The following is a 17,408-nucleotide window of genomic DNA, read 5'->3' on the forward strand; positions in this document are numbered from 1 at the left end:
TTTTTTTTCATTTTTTAAAATTTTTTTTAAAACTTATTTTTAATTTATTTTTAATTTTATTTGTATTTTTTTATTTTTTATTTGTTACAATTAAAAAAATTAAAAAATGAAAAAAAAAATCCACGTGTCAGCCAGGTGTCGCTAACCTGGCGGACACGTCACTTCCGGCGAGCCACGCGGGCGTCTCCGGCGCCGAAGGACTAAAACAACAAAAAATTTTCACTTATAAGACTAGTTTACGATATGCTCCACTTACAGAACTAAATGATAAAGGGTCTTAGGGACTAAAAAAATAATTTAGGAATAACACAAAATGGTGTTTTAAATTTTTTATTTTAATTCTTCAATATGTACTCAATGCTAGTGAGAATTTAAAGAACTATTTACTTGTACTTTTAGGTGAACTTTTATAATATTTATCAAACCTTTGATTCCATGAACAAAGTTACATGAATGATCAAAAGTCATAATAGTGATTAGTGGCCATTCCACTATTATTACTTTTTGTTCTTACTAATTCAATAATATATATATGAAGAGACGTTGCTTGTTACACCAACTCGATCACTCTTTACGATTTATAATTATTTTGAAGAGTCTAAAATGGCGTCAAATAATAATTAAAATATATTTAAACTCGTGTAATATTACATTATTTTTTCAACGATGATTTCACTCGCTAGATGATTCTTTCCGCAACAACTCCAAAGCTTCCCCGGCTCGCAACCCCGTCGAGAGCCTTAGCTTGCGATAATCTTCCACCGTGAAAGGGCAAAAGAGCCGGCCGCGCTCTACATCCACTAGTTCAACCGGGGCTTCGACTCTCCCTTCCTTGGGTCCTAAAACAAACAATGCTATTGAAATTCTTGTCGTCGGTTCTCTACATTGCACGCGGTGCTTAACATTGCACAATCTTCCATTGCTCCAAGCCTACATATATACGACACAATGTAGTTTGAAACATCCTTTGAAGCGAAGAATGTATCGAATCATTGTTTCAATAAAAATAAATTAAAAGTCGCGCTCACTTTTGCAGTATCGCCAAAATTTACTACAAGCGACCCTGGCAAGGGATCCACGGCTATAAATTCTCCGGATCGCTCGTCCATCACCTCTAGGCCGCCGACACATTCATCGTCTTGTAGGATTGTTAGAAAGCCCGAATCCGTGTGAATTTGAACTCCGGTTAAGCCGACGCTTTCGCGCGTAAAATTATACTTGTTGATTCTAAATTGGCATGTCCATTCTTTGCATAAATCCAGATTTAAACCTAAACTTTTGCAAAGTTTTTGACCTATCTCAATGGCTAGCTCTTGAATGGCTTCCGAGTACTTTTGGATAATCTCTCTATAATAAAGATAAATTTTTTTTATGAGCATATAAATGTATTTAATCACTACACAATCAATTATACATTTTTGGTAAGTTTAATCTTAACCTGGTAAAAATTCGAATCGAAACTGTAAGTTAGAAAAATAAGGTAAAATAAAAAGCAGTAAATTAGGGTAAAAATGGAGAAGAAATTAAATTGAGGAAACCTTTGATTGGGAGAGAGATGGAGCTGAGAGCAGAAGTGATGAAGAGCTTGAGGAGATCCGACGTCGTAAAGCCCCAGCGCTTCGTACAGCGGATTAGCTTTTCCCGGCGGGACGTAGCCGCTGCCGGCGATGACATCTTTGTTCCTCGCCTTAATTTCCGGCGGGAGATCCAGAAGGCATCTCACTGTGGCCTTCATCTCCGCCATTAACGCCGCCGGAATTGGGTGGTTGGTCAGGCGGAAGCACCCCCATTCCTCCGACGCCGGCAGAAGCTCCGATTGGAGCTCATCGAAATCTATGATGGGGGGCGCACCCATTTCCGATTGGGGATTCTGCAACTGCAACTGGTGGATCGGAAATTAAAAAGTTTATTTATTTATTTACTATTGCAAGATATATGGAGAGGATTCCTATGTTTATTTATTTATTTAATTTATTAGATAAATGCTCTCTTTGACTTCAATAATGGGAACTGTTATTATGTTAATAATAGCAAAAAAAAATTAAATTGAATGCTACAATATTATCTTACTTGGAATACAAGCATGAGACAAAATACATTAAATTGAATGTTTCAAATTCGTATGTTGGAGTCAAATGATAAGATTATAGTCTGCAATAACAAAGTCATCAATGACCCATTTTTTAGCTCTACTGGATAGTATTTGAACTTTTCTATAATTCATTAATATATACATATATACATATATATATGTGAGATATATATTATTGTCACTTTCAATCATATATTGTATGTATTATAATATTATATATTGTCTATTTATAGTGTCATTATATTTCTTGTATTGTTAACACCATAATCTTTCTATCTATATATATATATTTGGAGTTGCATCTATAAATAGGCATACATACATAACCTTAATTGAAACCTCACTAACTCATAAATGTTTTGCTGTCTGCGGACCAGAGGCCGCGGAGAGGGAAAATACAACGACCCACCCTCCCTCGTAAACGCCAGACCTCCGCCGCCTGCTGCTACGGCGGCGCCGTACGGCTACGACCGGAAAATTGCAAAGTCAACGGGCAACGGAATAAAGGACGGGAACATGGTACTGCTAGCCGGAGGGGGCGCCGCCTTGGCTGCAACAGCGGCTACCGTAGCTGTGGCGGACGCTGCTAATCCCGACCGCAATAATGGCGGCGGGGCGGCGGGTTCCAGCGCCTCCCAAGGCTGCTGCTGCGGTGGGGGAGATGGAGGAGGATGCGGCGGCTGTGGTGGCTGCGGTGGCTGTGGAGGTTGATTGATTAATTTGCCAAAATAATTAGGTATATAAAAGTATGTAATATTATTACTGCTGATGGTGCTGAGAGTTGATAATTCGCCGGCGCCGGCGATTAACAGTTGGTCGGCAGCAACTTGTATTATCAATTTACTTATTTTGTTTCATGATGATGAGAAAAGAAGTCGTGGAAACATTATTAGCTTTTATTGGTCAACCAAAGCTTATCCTAAAGTGGATAAAAATATGCACTGCACTTGAAAGAGTCAAAGCTGCATTTGTTACGAATTACAGAAACGAATTTGGATAGAAAGATAATTAACGAGGAATTGAAAATAAAAAATAATTTGAAACAACTTTTGATCTTCAATTAAACCGAATTTTTCAAAGGATGATGCAGAAAACACAATATATAAATATATATGAATATACATGCGGATCTTGCGTTCATCTGGCAAGTCGACATAGTTCGAATTTGATCGGATCAACATATGTCATGCACGTAACCAACATATATTTACACATAATATAATATATGCTCGAGTTATAATATAACATATGCTAATATAATATATATTGTATTATGAATATGTTGCGACATATATAAATATATGTTGATTACCTGTATAACTTATGTTGATCATACTCTCATACATATATGAGCGTTGATCAATCAGAAACAAGAACAAGACTATGATCAAAACCTGCAGCAGCTTGTAAAACCTCCGAACCCTCCAAATGTTCGATCAATGCAGGTTCAGCTTCATCCGCCGAGCTACCCAACCCGAGCCGGCCATTCCTGCCACACCCCCAAGCCCACGCCTCACCATTTTTCGTCACAGCGACTGAATGCACCCGTCCACCACAAACAGAAACCGGCTCTTCATCAGCCAGACCACCATACACAACCCCGGGTACATTCTCCGGACCCTCTCTCCCAAGCTGATGATTTCCATTCCATCCCCATGTTGTCAAAACACTCGATCCATCTTTTCCTTCGCCAACTGCCAACGAGTGCCCGAGCCCAGATGCTATAACAATAGGCGACATGGCTGTTGCATCTACATCCACAGGATACAGTCCTAAATCTTCGTCTACTCTGCCTAACTGGCCGTATGCATTGCTCCCTCCACTTAAAAGAGTGCCATTACCTAAATGTCGATCACCCCATTAGCTTATAACTAAAAACATTTTCTACAACACTATTCCATCAATCTTAAATGATCCCAAAAATCGAATTCTGCTACTAACATAAAAGCCATTCCAATTAAAAGCGCAATTTCGTCTGTATAAAACAAATGGATGGCTGTAATGACTTACGGCATAGAACTAAGGAATGGTCGAGGCCACAGGCAACATCCACAACTTCAACATTTCCCAGTTCTTCTATCAAAGTAGGTTCCCAAATGATCGGCATGTCCTTTTCCTTCTCGATTGCTTCTACAACTAATTTCTCAGCTGATTCGATCATTGACTTAGAATTCCGGTATGAATTTACCTTTTGGGTAACTGAATCCAATGGAGAAGCCTCCAACAATGTACTGATCTTCCCCAATCTACCATCAGCATAATAACCCCACCCAAACAATTTCCCACTCTTTGTCAAGGCAAGAGTGTGTCCCCACCCTAGTGAGACCTGCAACACAATAAAATCGAACGTAAGGAGTTTGAATCTCCATTGCTGAATGGACAGTTCAATAAGTTAAATTGCAATTCAAGAAGCTAGTTTGTCGAATTAGGACTTTACATAGCAATAGGTGTGTATCACCTCAAGTGATTGATTTTTATATTGGATTTGCTACAAGTACACCTTAAACATTACTACCTTAAAGATGAACGAAGACCACCTTAACTATCTCGTGTCCAACAAGTGCTTCGACTCTAGCTGGTAAAACAGCCTCAGTGATGTTTTGTCCGAGACCTAATTGTCCACGCTTGGATTTTCCCCATACCCACAAACTGCCATCGTCTCCTACGGCAGCCGATGCCACACCAGATGCAAATGCATCTCGAACCATCACTGTATCCAATCCTTCCACTCTTTGAGGTTTGCTCCATGACTCCCTAAACAAAAAAGAAAATGTAAATGTAAACCAGAAGAAGCATTATGATATATGTATCTAGTTGCAACAGCAAATTGATAAGAATTCAGAAATTATTCTTAAAAGCCCTAAATCCCTAAACACTTGCTTTACCAATCAGATAGTGTTTTTTGGGAAAAACCTTTGGGAGATCTCCCGTCGCCCAAGTTGGGACTCATTGTTACGGCCCCAAGCCCAAACATGCCCCTGAGAAGTGACGGCGAGGGAGTGGTAGTGACCGGCGGCGATGCGGCAGACGTCGGGGGGTAGGTCTGGGACAGGAGTTGGCTCATAAGCGTCGCAGCCAAAGCCTACCGGGGAACCTTCCAGGCCTAGCGCACCCTGAGATCCATCTCCGAAGCTCATCACCGTCGTCTTGGTGGATAACCATCGCCGAATCAGCCCAATTACGACGCCCGATTGGGATCGGCTCCGCCGGGAAAGCATCGTGATTCAAAGTTCTTACCTTTTTGTTAATAGTCGTATATTGTTATATTTTAACAGATCGAAGCAAACGACACTTTATACATAAATAAATAAAATCGCGCTTCGATTCCATGAATAAGAAATGACAATTATGAGAAATCCCCGATGAACACTTGTGCTACTACCAAATCACAGCATATAACATAACCAGAAAAGTTTAGGCATAAACAAACACCACCATTTCCATTCAATTCAATTCCAAGGACTGCCTGAACTATCTATTTATCAATAATAATAATAATAATAATCTAAAATCACTCTTTCAATAAGTGCAGTGCAGATAAGATTTTCAAGATCTCCATCATCATCATCCATCATGTGATTTCTGAGTCCCTTTGCCTTGCTGAATCTGCTGAAGCAGTGCAGCTGCCAGCTGCAGCGTCGCCTGCAGCCGTTTCTGCGGATCTCCCTCACCGTCATCCTGCCCGCCGCCGCCATTCTGGAACTGTTGGTTCATTTGAGGTGGTGGCGGAGGCGGCGGTAGCTGCTGCTGCACTTGACTGTACTGCTGCTGCTGTTGTGCGAATTCAGAAGGCACCTGGTGATCATTCTGCATTTCATAATTAGGGGGCGCCATGTTGTACGGGTAACTGGATTGGTTGATGTTTCCCAATGGTGCATACTCTGCAGAACCTGCCATGCCGACGAGTTGCCCCTGTTGCCCGAGAAGGGAGGATGCCAGCTGAGCCACTTGCTCCGCCGGGAAACTTGCAAGAGGCGTGGATGCAGGCATAGAAGGCCTTTCCGAAACTGAAAACTTACTGTTTCCACTCATCTGAGTATTATCAGGTGTGTAGTTCCGACTTGCCATTGCAGAGTAGGGGTGATCCATGGAGGGAGGTGGCGGGAGGTTTGATGGCGGCTGCACGGTAGCAGAAGTTTTAACAGCCACATTTGAGGTCTGCATATCATGGGCCGACCAGTTTGGTTGCCGAGCATAATCGTGCCCCTGTGCAGTTCCGGGCTGCATTGCAGACACAGAACCAGAAGACAAATTCACAGATTTGTCATCATTAACAAACTGTTGATGCGACAAGTAATGCCCTTGAGGTGAGATCGGCTTCTGGTACTGTAAATCACTCTGGAAAGTAGGTTCTCTGCCGTATTGCTGTGGGAGGGATCCAAAGCTGGAACCTGGGGTATCTAATCTTAAGACAACACCTGAGATGCTGAGTTTCCCCGGAACTTTAAGAACTTTCTCGGAGAAATCGGATGGAGGGACAAGGAATAAGGTGGTCGCCTCGTTCAGCTTTGCAACTGCAGCACGCTGCCTGTCGCCAAGATAGTTCATGAACTCATTGTAGTATGAAATGTCCGGATCGTTTGCAGGGACAAAAAAGACAACCCAAGCACTAACTGCTTGATAGTAATGCTTTGAGAGCATGTCTAAGGTTGTCCTTGCCGTGCAGTCTAGATATTCAGGTCTGCAGCATTGGAAATGTTTTCATGAGTAGCTGTCGGGGCAATAGACAAAAGAAGGCAAGAATAGAAGATTTGTAAATTATGCTAAACTCTGAGAATCCTAATACAAACAAGAGCACATCTACCATATAGCTAGGAAAAGATTCAATGGAAGCTTGAAATGGAAAATTGTATGCAAGACATTATAACAAAACCACACTTACAGAACCATGTCTGGAGGTTTTCCAACTGGAAAGCAGCGAGCCCGACAAATAGGATTTCCGCCCTTAGCTATAACACCCTCCCATTTCCACACTTCTTTTGAAGACGATTCTCTTCTTTCAGGGCTCAATCGTCTTCGATCAACAGGAAGCGGGGGCATCGAACCAGCCTGGTAATCATCGCGCAAGGCACTCCAGTGATCATCCCTTTCCCCGTGTACTTGTGCTGGAGTTATGCTCGATAGACGCTCGGGAACTGGTCTATATCCAGAATTTCTGGAATCATACATTTTTTCATGGCTCTCAGATTGGGGAATGTCATGGGGGAGGATATGCTTTGCTTTATCCAGATCTGAGAATGGATATTCTGGTAAATCATTCTCGGGAGGGAATGAACTTGTTTTTAGTTTCTTCGAACCAGGCAATAGGGAAACGTCTTCAGGCAAACCCCATGGATCGTCATAGATTGGACCCTGTCGAGGAAAACTGGGAGGGGAGAATTCGCGCATGCGGGCACCACCATAGTTTCTTAGAGGACTATCAGGATGTTCATAGACATTTCCAGGTAATCGCATATCGGGTCCTTGCCCCAGGTATCTCCTACGTTCAAGGGCATCATTGCTACCAGACCATAAATTATTATCCCTACCTATAATATTGCGATCACCAGGATCCAGATTAGAGGTGTAAGGGGATCTAAGACCAGGATCCTCAGGCATAATCCCGAAGTTCCTATCATGTTGGAAACGCTCAAAAGATCCAGCACGTTCATATGATCCTACATGTGGTGAAGGAGGGCCATTTATTGAACTTCTTTCCCGATTGGATGTCCCTGAATCACTCTTAGCAAAACATATATGTACGCGAGGATTTCCAAACAATTTTCCCTGCAGTGTTTCTTTAGCCCTGCACGCTGCCATCACCTTTCTAAATCGAACAAAGGCATAAGTGCGACCAGGAAATGTGGTTATTTTCTCAATTTCTCCAAATGGGGAGAAAGCCTTTCTTAGCACAAATTCATCCACTTTTAACTGAGCAGGAAATCCAATCCATAACACTTCACTGGGATCTGCATCTTTGTCGCTCATCTTGGATTTCTTCATATGTGAAGTCTCAGGGCTAGGTCGGTGATCTCTAGCATCCCTAGGGGAGAGTGGCGAACCTCTTGCCTTGGAGTGTTCATCCCGTCTTTCAAAGTGCAAGTTCCGCGCGGATGCTAAAGATTTTTCCTGTAAAATGGAACTGCATAAGATTGTGGTTATTTGAATATTGTTGATTGACATCAAAAGACAATGTATCGTCTCCAAACCAAGCCAATGCCACTTCCACATCCACAAACCCGCAGCACGAATATAAGCTTATAAAATATTCAATAGTGCCAGAAGGCTTCTAACACTGCCCATCCAACTCGACAACAGAGACAAACACCAAAATTTTCCCTTTACATAGGGTTTCTCTTCTAATGTATTAAACAGCATAGGTGGCATCTACCTGAGTCCCAATGTTTTCTTTAAATATGACCAGCATCACAGTTTAGGGTTAGAAAATATAGCTGTGTCTAATGCACTTAGAAGAGATTGGAAAGACAACTTGTCAAAGCAAGTAAAAATGAACAACTTTTCATAAGCAGTATTAGCTGGCTAACACAGATGTTACGGTTTAAGAAATAATATGTAAACAAAAGAAAGAGAGTGCCCAGCAACAGAACCAAACCCATTTTAAATCCTAAAATTGTTGAAACACATATCAAGTGAACGTCGCAAAATTAATTGAAAAGCATACCAAAACACATTCCATAAGCATGCATAACTTGTTGGGTTAAGTGTAGGGATGGGAATAGGCCAGGCCGCCTATCAGGGGCCTACGGCCTGGCCTACATAAGGCCTAGCCTGGCGTGATCTATTTACTAAAAAGGGTCAGGTCAAAAAAAATTTTAAAGCTTTTTTATTTAAATAGAACAGACTTAGGCTTAAAAAAAAATCTTTTTAATTAACAGGTCAGCCTATTTAATATTATTATTTTTTTATAAAAATATTTTTTATAATTATATACTAAAAATAACTTTCTATCTAATAATAATATTTATTAAATAATTTTAATTATAAATTTATTATAAAAAATAGAATTTTTACCTTTTGTATATATTAAATAATTGTTTATACTTTATTTATTTTTTATTTCTAACTACATTTGCAGATAAATAAATAAAAATATTATGTAGTTTTTTAAATAGGCTTGTAGACTCAGGCTTAGACCAGATATTTTTAAAATGCCTATTTAGCCAAAGTCTGACCTGGCCTATTTCCATCCCTAGTTAAGTGTCCAACAAAAACATCTCCAAAACATTCGAAAAACCACAACACATGGCTTTTTCATCATTGAAAGGTTCAATGTATGTAAAGAGTAAAGACAGGCTAGAAGAATGGTAAAAATCTTGTAGCAATTTGTAGAGAACTAACAACATTAAAATGGACAGATCCCATCAGAAGAAGCATTGACAGTAGCTGATGTTCTATCTCATTTCTTCAAAAGCAAATGGAGAGTAACACATCTTTCATGAGCAAGACATTGTGGACACAAATTTTTTAAGCATAAGCATGTGTGTAAAAGCATCTAAAAATTCAAATGCTCATCATTTCCAAGCCACAACAAAAGAATAAATCAAAGTCATAACTACTCATTCCACTTAAAATACAAGTTAGTCCATATCAATATACAAACATTTGTATAAATGAATGAATCCTAAATGTCTTGCAGCCATTAATTTAATTCAGTGGAAAGAATTAAGTACTAACAAACAGAAAAAGTCAAAAGGCACATCACACTTCGCTGAATGGAGCATCTTTTGATAGAGTGGAAATGTTCAGCTTTCTGTTAAAACCTTTTTCACTGCTTAGATCAACTAATTTTAGTTTAAGTTCACAAAAACTGTCAACTTTAGATAAAGGAGTTCAGAACCAGTGTATTCAAATACGTTGTCAATATCAAAGCTACAAAAATATCAGATATAGATTGAGGTCCACTATTTTGAAGTTGATGTGATACACAAAAATAATGGTTTCTAATTTTTATAGCAACATATATATATATATATATATATTAGATGAAGTTGAAGATGCAACAGAGAAGATGCATCTTCCTCTCACAAACACAAGACCACTTCAATGCATTGAAGCTCAGAAAATTAAGCAATTGTCTATTGTAACTTGTTAAAGAAGTGTAAAAAAGAACTGGCTTACAAGTTGAAGAATCCAACAAAGTAAGGATGCATCCATGTTGCCAATCAATTGTAGGTTGGATCTTTAATAGCAGCCTCAAGAGAAATAGATACTTACTCGCAATGAAATATATTGCTAACACATAAAGCCTAGGCTTCACACACAAAAACCTGATAAAACATGCTTCCCAGTGCTATATGGTTATTCCTAAATCACTTGAGATGATAATTGGCACTAAGCCTTCAGGTTATTCATCCAACAATAACAACCATGCATACCAGCTAATGAAATTGCTTTAAATGATGTACAATATGTGAGATTGCATATGCACCTCTTTGAGGATTGTCAATATCTGTGAACTGATCAAGTGTGACTTAATGCTCGTGTAAGTTGGAAGTGTCAGAGTAAAGGTTTCGAAATGATCATTCTCACAAAGTAAATGAGCTACAAATGTGGATAATAAAGTTTAGGTTAAGTAAAATCTAACTTTGAAATGTAAGCGTCCCCTAATAATTTGTTTCCTATTTCATGCATACTCATCAGCTTTAATGAACTGTTGAGCTTTCTCACTATCTTTCTGTTGGGTATAGAGACGGGATATGGGGTTGCAAGTGGAAAACTTGAGAACGAGGTCACACAAATTGGATCATTAAGCACAGTTACAGTTTTCATGTATTGTCATTAGATAAAAAAGGACTGGTAATCCTAATGTCAATTATGATGAAATGCTTAATTTGGTTATGAACAGTATTAGTTGTAGGGCTGCAGAATAATTGCTGATAATATATTGTCTTCATATCACCTCAATGGAACTACATATTATCGATTCTGACAAACTTATACACAGCCCAAGTTGCAACAAGAGATCAGAAGAATGATGGCCTCCAAACAATGGGAATTGATCCGATAGAAAAGACCCTCATTCAAGGATGAAAGCAGTGGATGGAAATCAAACTGCAGATTGCATTTAGAACCAACACACGAACTGGAAAATGCTGTTGATTACAAGTACTGGATTTATGAAACAGGAACGATCTCTCAGTTAAAATTCGTTATGATGCAGTTGATAGTTCATGTACACACTGACTGCTAACCGAATATGAGCGTGATCCAGGAATAACGAGACACTCAATCAAGGCAGTTCAAATCAGATTTAGTATTCCTATAATCCTATCTCTCATTTCCATTAGGTGCACAGATTTAAATCAGCACTTTGATCCCTTGAGCAACCATTAGGTGAGAATTTCTTTTCCAGTTAAGGATAAAGAAAACCCTATTTATAATGATTCACCATTCTATCAAGCTGAATGCACACGGTCATGCTTCACCACCCTAACACAATGTCTTTTGAAGGCATGCCATAAAAGATATGGTACAGAGGTGCTTGGTGGACGACAACACTTCTATTGGTACCCAAATGTGAAAAGAACCATATGGCTATAAGAAGTCCGGTTGCAATGGGGCTTGAATAATATTATAGATCATGATTTAATTTTACACAACTATTGGTTTCAAGTTCCAAATATTTATGTAATTATTTTGCTTGATGTGATTATTTCTTGTGCAGCAATTACTTCTGTGTAGACCCCAATCTGTTGAACAGGCAGCATCCACTTCACAATGGTTAATTGATGTAGCTAGTCCATGCCAATATCAACACTAAAGGATAAGGCAACAAGTAGGAAAGAATAAGGGAAGAAACTTCACAAGTTTTCAAAAACGAAAGGGAAAAAGGAGAACGCTAATTTGATTCGAATTATGGTCCTAAGTGATCATAGAGTAATGTATATGAGCAGCAAATAATTGTCATCAGAATGTTACTGTCAAGCAATACCGTTAGTAAAAAGTTCGCTTTATGCACAAGGAAGGTCTATTCAGCACTATCTGATTGGAGGAAAGGATTCACTAATCAGGAGGTCCACTAATCAATTGTATGCCAATTAAAGCTAATACTTGAATTCTTCAGCCTAAAACTATAATTTGCATTGCCTAGTGGATCATGGAATTCAATTTTCCTTCAACATCAGGCGAACCATGTTAAAGCTTTTGATTCGAATTGGAGTTTAGCTAGGAAAAAAAAAATGGTCCTTCTTAAGGTGCCGAGAAAAGATAGCTTGGGTAGAAACGTGTATATGCAGCTGTGAACTGAACATTTCTCTGAAATGTTTTCAAGTACTACGATTATCCACCTCAGGCATATTGTAAGATGAGGAAATGAATGGCATTTTGAAGCGGTTGAAGAACTTGAACCATACATCTAGAATTAGATAGCATGTTTCCATGGAAAGTCAAGGTGCCAGTGGTGAGAAATGGCACTATTTGCAATTCTAACATGATAAACTTTAAGATCTTGTTCAAGTTGCAAGTGGAAGTCAACAGCTTCGCTTGATTTTAACTGACATTTGGGGGAATGGTTCCATGATGTGCAGTGAAGCTGTATGTATTTATTATCTCTTTCATCACTACCCAGAGATTTAAAAAACCATGAATTCCATAGAAGTAGCAATAAAAGAGTTAGACAAAGATTAACAACACTAACCGCCTTCGCAAACTCAATCCTAAGCGGATTGCCTCCAAGAGCAAAGCCCTGAAGTTCTTTAATCGCAGCAAAAGCATCGTCTTCGTTTCTGTAATTAACAAAAGCATAGCTCCGACCTGGCTGAAACGCAACGCTCTCGAGTTCCCCAAACTGCAGGAAGTGGTGGACGAAGGCTCTTTCGGTTAAACTGTGGGACAGATTTCCAACCCAGAGGTGCCTCGACGGGGGATTGTTCCCACGATCACCGCGCGATTTCTCTTCCGATCTTGAAGGGTAATCCCTGCGAGATCGGCCCCTTCCATCCATTGTTCTTTTTTCACCAGAACCGACGGCGACTACAACTGCCCCCGAAGTTCTGGATCCGAGCAGAGCCCAGCAGCCTCTAGGTTATCGGCAGCTGATCCCCGAATATTTCGAGAAATCGGCTCTCACGCAACGTCAACGGAGATTCTCGGACACAATTGAAGTTGTTAATTGAATCGAAACAGCAGGATTGAAGTTGATTGATTGTGGGGTTTGAGGGGAAGGCGTGGCGAGGAAGAAGAATCGAGAAGGTGTTAAAGATGCGGCGACGGCGGTAGTATCGGCGACGGCGGCTACGATGATGATTAGGTTTGAGATGAGAAAGGGGAGAAGGGTTCGAATCGGTATTATCCAAACCCAATTATCCAAACGAAAGTGGGTGGGCGGGTGTGGTTGGGTGGTGCAAAGTGCAATTGCTAATGCGAGCCGTCAACTTTTAACGCTGCTTCCCAATCCCATTTATTATCCTGATAGCCTCGTCCCTCCTTCCTATTTATTTTTTTGTTTTTTTGTTTGGGGGGTTGGATTTTGGATTAGGATTTGAATAGTGAAATATTTAAATTGAAATAGTTGTATGATGTGATATAAATAAGTATTAATGTGATATTTTGAATGTAAAATTAATTTTTAGTGTAATATAAAACATAAAAAATAGACGTTTGATTTAAAAATTTTGGAAGAATAGTACAAATTCTCTAAAATCTTTCAAACAAACACATAAGAATTTTTACCTTTGTTGAAATTAAAACAAGATGAATGAATATATTTTTAATTTTCGTAGTTTAGAAATATAGAGATTCTAAAATTCTTCGCTTATAACTGAAACGCTGTTAAATAAGGACGGATGATGAAAAGTTTGTCGCCAAAGTTGAAAGTACTAGACATTTGGCATAATTTTGTAAAATTGAGCATGAATTATATGTAGTTTACCTTAATTTTATTTGTATTTTAATCCTTCAAATTAAAATACTTTTTTATAAATATTATTAAAAAATTATAAAATATTTGATCTGCAGTAAGTTTTTTATTTTATTTTTATATATAAATTAAAATAAATTGATATTTTATAAATATATAAGTATAACAAAATAGTATAATATCTATTTTCTCTTTGACATTAAAGTAAAATTAATATGAAAAGGTAAAAAATAATGATATTTTGATATTTAGTTGAATTTTTTTTTTTTTTTAAAAAAAAGGAAATTTTGATTAATGGCTAATGTGATTGTTGTCTTATTATTATTAAATTTTATACTAAGGACGTATTATATATTTTAAAATTCAAACTTTAATTGAATCATCTTGAGTGGATTGCAAATTTGAAATAAAAATTAAAAATTTTCTCCAAATTTGGCCACATCTCAAATCTATTTAAATCAATAATTTAAAAAATTAATGTTATATATTTATATAATTTATATATAGAATTTTATACTTATATTGTTTTTAGTTTCTTTAATATTTTCATAATTTTTCAAGGGTATTGTAAACCTTGAAGATGCAATATGTTTGAAAACTTTGATGAATAAAAATACATTTGGTCGAATAAGAGAAATAATTGATTTTTTTTTTTTTTTTGACTTGAAAATAATTAATTTGTGGCACAAAATTGTAATATGGACTAACTATGTTAATTAGAGAGTAATTAACTATAAAATATTGGAATTTTGTCCTACATAAAAAAAAAAAAAAAAAGAATTTGTATTTCAATAAAATTGTGATTAATTAACGTGACAAGAAGTATTATCAAAGACATGAATGTCCATAAGCCGTAATATTTAATGTTATTACAGAATACTAGTAGAGTTGAACTTTGTCTACTCAACTTCTTTTGAAAGTAATGTCAATATTTTTACACGATAGACTTAATTGATTATAGTAAACAACACAGAATTTTTAAACATCAGACGATCCCTCATCGATTAAAACATTTTAACAATCAAAAACTTGTGAAAGGAAATAAGTAGTTGTGTCCTAATCATACATTTTTTTTGTTGTACAACTTCATCATAGTTCTAAATTCTTAAAAAAAAAGTTATTACGTAATTCTTTTAATTTCAGATAATAATCACAATAAAAGTAAAAATGATTATTCAACCACAACTGTGTAGAATATAAATTACGTTTTCTTCAACAATCCTTATATCAAAATACATTTATTTCCACCGGCTAGCCTCCATTGAAGCTACACGAATTTTAATTTCTTATGATACATTTATAGTTACATACCGATATTATAATTATCGAGCAGTTTGGATGGTGGGCAAGCTCCACATGATTTGCAACATGCTTTTACGCAACTTTTACAGACAAAACCGATACCGTCAGCAGAACAACCCATGAAACAATCGGACAGGCATGTCGCATGTGAACATTCGGGCAGCACGAGTGCCAGTCATTACAAATATTACAATGACTAGATTAAATTGTTTCATTATTTTCTCTTTGTTAATGAAATAATTTAAAAGTATTTTGTTCAGAGAATATATATTTTCTTCGTATTGTTGTATTGCTATTGGTATGAATTTCACTTTTTATAGATAATTTTTCTAATAATATAAAATACAATTATTACAATATGAATAATGTTATAAATATATTAAAGAAATACTCTAATTACAACATATAATACATTTATAGCTATATTATAACAATTATAACAATATTTGTGAGTAATTTGACATATATAAACAAATATTGTGGTAATATTTTAACAATAGCTTATAATATTTTAACATTAGTTTGACATAAAAATATTGTGGCAATATCATTTTTAAACCAATCCAAAATTTTAAATATTTTTTAAATACATTTAAACATGATATTAATTTTGAAAAATATCACAAACACAATGGCAGCAGCGTTTTTAAATGCCTTGATTTTTAGTGTGTGATATAGAGAATTATCCTAAAAGTATAGAATATATTATTTTAAATTAAATATTTAACGTTTTTAACCTTTTGTAATAAGTATTTTTTATTTTTTTTACCATTGTAAAAAGTTTTTTGTGTTCTTTATTATTATTATTTTTTTAAATGACAATTGAGAAATAGCATCGGAGAATAAAGTGAATATACTCATCAAATAAAACTACACAACAAAATGTTTGTTTGGTTTGAGTTTTCAAAATTCCTAATTAAAAATTTTAACTATATTTTTAATTAAAAATATATTCTTTCGTATCATTAAATAAATAACATGTAAAATTTTATTTCACCTAAAAAATAATACAAATCAAACAACACAAACCCCGTATAAGTTCGCTTGATGTGATTTACCTTGTCGAACTTAATTTGCAGATTATTAGACTCGGATGGAATTTTACCCAAAATACACCCGAATAATAACGATTGTGAATGAATTTTTTATTATTTTTTTTCTTTTTCTTTTGTGGATTCCCACGTTAAGTTGCAAGTTGTACTTTGAAATTAAATTTTACTATTGAGTATTAAATTATTATTGATAGTAAATTGAATTATAATTTAATGCATTTGATTAAAAATAATTTAATATATATATAACATTTTTAAAATATATACTTTAATAAATTGTATTCAAAATAAATTTTACAAAAAAATAACTTTTCTATATATATTAATTCATATAAAGAACAAAAAAATAGTGGATACAAAACTTGTATGTGCATAATATGAACAAAAGCTAAAATTAACAAACTAGAAATTACCTTATTTAATAATAGAAACTTGTTGGCCAAGCAATCTTCATTTTTAAATACTAAAATTAAGGGTATGTTTCTTTACTTTAAATTTCTTAAATTTTACTATTTGAAATCTGCGATACATTTTTTTCTCTCTCACAAAATATCCCATCAAATATTATTTTAATATCAAATTCAAAGCAAAATTTTACCAAACTTATATAAAAAAAAAAGGGTATGTTTCTTTTAATAAGTTTTAAACTTTAAATTCTATAAAAATTTAAATTACTTTTAGAATTTTTAACACTATTTCTAAATAATGGTGAAGAAGTGTAACTCAGACGATTAAGTACTCTTTAGCAACTTTGTGGAATACAAAAAACAAAATAACAAAAAAATTACATTAAATGTATGTTCTTTTATCTTATAAAAACATATAATTAAATAATCAATTTCTTACAAACTAGACTATCCAAGTGTATGTTCTTTTTTAATTTAGTTTCATTTTTTTCTTAAAACCATCATAAAAAAAAAACACCCCATGTATATATTAGTCAGCTTGTATAATTAGCCTCAATTATCAAATTAGTATTATGCCTTCTAAAGCACAAATCTCACAAAAAAATAAAAATAAAAATAAAATTAAAAATTAAAAATTGCGAAAAATATTTTACAGAGGACATAATCGTACCCCTAAAATACAAACGAACACATATCAA

At 35.8% G+C, this 17,408-nt stretch overlaps 3 protein-coding genes across 4 annotated transcripts; all 3 read right to left on the reverse strand.

Annotated features, from left to right (window-relative positions):
- Nucleotides 1–604: 604 nt before the first annotated feature.
- Nucleotides 605–2,087, reverse strand: LOC127254645 (2-oxoglutarate-dependent dioxygenase DAO-like). The gene is made up of 4 exons (XM_051279862.1): nucleotides 2,071–2,087; nucleotides 1,539–1,882; nucleotides 1,029–1,347; nucleotides 605–930 (listed from the first exon to the last, which is right to left on the reverse strand). The coding sequence occupies exons 1-4, from the start codon at nucleotides 2,083–2,085 to the stop codon at nucleotides 673–675; spliced, it is 936 nt and encodes a 311-aa protein (XP_051135819.1). The 5' UTR covers nucleotides 2,086–2,087; the 3' UTR covers nucleotides 605–672.
- Nucleotides 2,088–2,687: 600 nt separating this feature from the next.
- Nucleotides 2,688–5,335, reverse strand: LOC127254077 (uncharacterized). The gene is made up of 4 exons (XM_051278956.1): nucleotides 5,006–5,335; nucleotides 4,630–4,846; nucleotides 4,103–4,418; nucleotides 2,688–3,933 (listed from the first exon to the last, which is right to left on the reverse strand). Exons 1-4 carry the CDS (start codon nucleotides 5,308–5,310, stop codon nucleotides 3,452–3,454), a joined length of 1,320 nt encoding a protein of 439 aa, XP_051134913.1. The 5' UTR covers nucleotides 5,311–5,335; the 3' UTR covers nucleotides 2,688–3,451.
- Nucleotides 5,336–5,445: 110 nt separating this feature from the next.
- On the reverse strand, nucleotides 5,446–13,115 carry LOC127254076 (flowering time control protein FPA). 2 transcript variants are annotated; one of them, XM_051278954.1, is made up of 3 exons: nucleotides 10,211–11,834; nucleotides 6,975–8,213; nucleotides 5,446–6,773 (listed from the first exon to the last, which is right to left on the reverse strand). In XM_051278954.1, the coding sequence occupies exons 1-3, from the start codon at nucleotides 10,240–10,242 to the stop codon at nucleotides 5,657–5,659; spliced, it is 2,388 nt and encodes a 795-aa protein (XP_051134911.1). In that variant the 5' UTR covers nucleotides 10,243–11,834; the 3' UTR covers nucleotides 5,446–5,656. The 2 variants fall into 2 exon arrangements, with proteins under 2 accessions (XP_051134911.1, XP_051134912.1); XM_051278955.1 differs by lacking the exon at nucleotides 10,211–11,834 and adding an exon at nucleotides 12,729–13,115 and having other exon boundaries at nucleotides 5,451–6,773; nucleotides 6,975–8,200.
- Nucleotides 13,116–17,408: the final 4,293 nt, after the last annotated feature.

This window comes from Andrographis paniculata, unplaced genomic scaffold (assembly GCF_009805555.1).
Source record: "Andrographis paniculata isolate CXL003 unplaced genomic scaffold, ASM980555v1 Contig52END, whole genome shotgun sequence".
Lineage (NCBI taxonomy): Eukaryota > Viridiplantae > Streptophyta > Magnoliopsida > Lamiales > Acanthaceae > Andrographis > Andrographis paniculata.